The sequence below is a fragment of the Clupea harengus genome, chromosome 24 (assembly GCF_900700415.2).
Source record: "Clupea harengus chromosome 24, Ch_v2.0.2, whole genome shotgun sequence".
In the NCBI taxonomy this organism is placed as follows: Eukaryota; Metazoa; Chordata; class Actinopteri; order Clupeiformes; family Clupeidae; genus Clupea; species Clupea harengus.
In genome coordinates this window covers 13,120,585-13,123,084 of record NC_045175.1, presented here as the reverse complement: position 1 = coordinate 13,123,084, position 2,500 = coordinate 13,120,585, and the positions used below count along the sequence as shown (strand labels likewise).

The window sequence follows — 2,500 nt, the reverse complement described above, 5'->3', positions numbered from 1 at the left end:
TTTGTAGCAGGTGACTAAAGATATTATGGACTTAAGATTTAAATTATTATTAAGTTCTATTACTTTTATTAGTACATTTAAGTTTCAAGAAATTATTGGGGTTGGGGTTTGCTTTTGGCATAGTGATCATAGTAATTACTGTTTTCTGCTTAGACCGTCCAAAGAATACAGTGGTTGTGATTGAGCCTCCTGGGCAGATAACTGAGGGAAGCAGAGTGACTCTGACCTGCAGCACTGATGCCAACCCACCAGCACATGACTACAGATGGTTCAAGAAAGGGAGGAACACACATCTGAGCAACAGTGAGACGTTATCCTTCAGTCCTGTCCGCTATGAGGAAAGAGGAGAGTACAGCTGTCAGGCCACTAACACTTATGGTTCCACCGCCTCTCCATCTACATCACTGCGTGTTTTATGTGAGTTAAAGTTTCAAGTGTCAAGAAAGGGGCATACGTGTTTTTTTTTTTTTTTAATGAAGCAACTACAGATGAAGACATTGGGTTAACTGAAGCATAACTGTAATTTCATGTTATATATGGACATTGTTATGGTTTGCAGATCCTCCAAAGAACACAAGAATCGAGTCTGATCCATCTGGTGAAATAATTGAGGGAAGCACAGTGACTCTGACCTGCATGAGTGAAGCTGACCCACCAGTACAGACGTACACCTGGATCAAGAAGAGTGGAGCTGTACAACTGAAGTCAGGAAAGGAGAAAACACTCATCTTCAGCAAGATCCGTTCTGAGGACCGTGGAGAGTATCTCTGTCAAGCAGCCAACAGGATTGGTCAACCGGATTCTTCTTCTATGTTTATCCAGGTCTTATGTGAGTATCATTGTAAATCAACACCAAGTAAGATTCACTGATTGGCATCGGTGCATCAGCATAAAAGTTCAGGATGCTATTGCCCCAATGATAAAACTATACACCGGATGCAATTTTGGATTAAGTTTAAGACAATTATTTCAAGTGCCAAGAAAGAGGCATATGCTTAAAAAAAAATAAAAAAATTCAAATGAAGCAACTACAGGGAAAGACATTGTTGAGTTAACTGGAGCATAACTGTAATTTCATGTTATATATGGACATTGTTATGGTTTGCAGATCCTCCAAAGAACACAAGAATCGAGTCTGATCCATCTGGTGAAATAATTGAGGGAAGCACAGTGACTCTGACCTGCATGAGTGAAGCTGACCCACCAGTACACACATACACCTGGATCAAGAAGAGTGGAGCTGTACAACTGAAGTCAGGAAAGGAGAAGACATTCATCTTCAGCAAGATCCGTTCTGAAGACCGTGGAGAGTATCTCTGTAAAGCAGCCAACAGGATTGGTCAACAGGACTCTCCTGCTGTGTCTGTCCAGGTCTTATGTTAGTATAAAAACGCACATACAATGTACAAGTTTGTTGATTTGGGGTAAGTTGAAGTTGATGATTACTTATGATACTTTTTCCCATTTAGATACTCCAAAGAACACAACAGTCTTCACTACACCTTCAGGTGTGATAACCAAAGGCAGTTCAGTGACTCTGGCCTTCAGCAGTGATGCCAACCCACCAGTGGAGATCTACACCTGGTTTAAGGTGGGTCAGTCCATTCCAGTAGGATCAGGACAGAAGTACAACATCCCTAACATCAGCTCTGAGGATGGAGGACTGTACTACTGTGAGGCCAGGAATAAATATGGAGCTGGGAACTCATCTATTGTGTCAGTCATAGTTGAAGGTATCAGTGCATCTCTATCTCGTTGTACTTACGATAATAACTGCTTAAGAAGTCTTTCCTTAAGTTGTGATGTTTCTCCTCACCTTCCTCATGTTACATGTGTCTGTAGCAGGAGAGCAGAGTCCTGCAATGACTGCTGTGATAACCAATGATGGTGTAACTTGTTGTGATTGTCCTCCTCCTGTGCTTCATGTCTAATTGGTTCCTTTTAGGAGATCAATCCCGTGTATTGATTCCAGTGGTGGCAGTCTCTGTCTGTGGACTTGTGTGTCTGCTGTGTGCTTTTGTTGGGGTGAAGTGAGTGACTATGAAAGGAATTTACACGCTCAAAGAAAATAAATCTAGCATATTTTACAATTTTGTTTATTTACGAATGTTTCTCATAGTATGTCTTTCATGTCTTCTTTCATAGGAAAATGAGAAGGAGAAAGAAACCAGAGGAACAGAGGAGCAGAGGAGGAGCAGAGGATGATGTTCAGTACTCCACCATCCAGCCCCATGGGTCCAGAGAGACTACAGGAGGAGCAGAGGATGATGTTCAGTACTCCACCATCCAGCCCCATGGCTCCAGAGAGACTGCAGGAGGAGCAGAGGATGATGTTCAGTACTCCACCATCCAACCCAAGCACTCCAAAGAGACTGCAGGAGGAGCAGAGGATGATGTTCAGTACTCCACCATCCAGCCCCATGGCTCCAGAGAGACTGCAGGAGCTCAGGGGGACAGCAAGAAACAGGTGAGTTGTCCATGTCTTAATGTATATAATGGT

General features: G+C 42.7%; 1 protein-coding gene and 1 long non-coding RNA gene across 2 annotated transcripts in view; both read left to right on the top strand.

Moving 5' to 3' along the window:
• LOC116219066 (B-cell receptor CD22-like) overlaps nt 1-1,313 on the top strand; it is an 11,786-nt gene extending 10,473 nt beyond the window's left edge. Inside the window, exons 3-4 of the mRNA XM_042703604.1 lie at nt 154-417; nt 560-1,313. Of these exons, the coding sequence (XP_042559538.1) occupies nt 154-417; nt 560-870 (575 nt within the window). The 3' untranslated portion in view covers nt 871-1,313. The remainder of the gene's footprint in view (nt 1-153; nt 418-559) is intronic.
• Nucleotides 1,314-1,562: 249 nt separating this feature from the next.
• Nucleotides 1,563-2,179, top strand: LOC116219293. Its single transcript, XR_004163136.2, has 3 exons — nt 1,563-1,733; nt 1,946-2,030; nt 2,146-2,179. It is a non-coding gene; the product is annotated as an uncharacterized LOC116219293 (long non-coding RNA).
• Nucleotides 2,180-2,500: the final 321 nt, after the last annotated feature.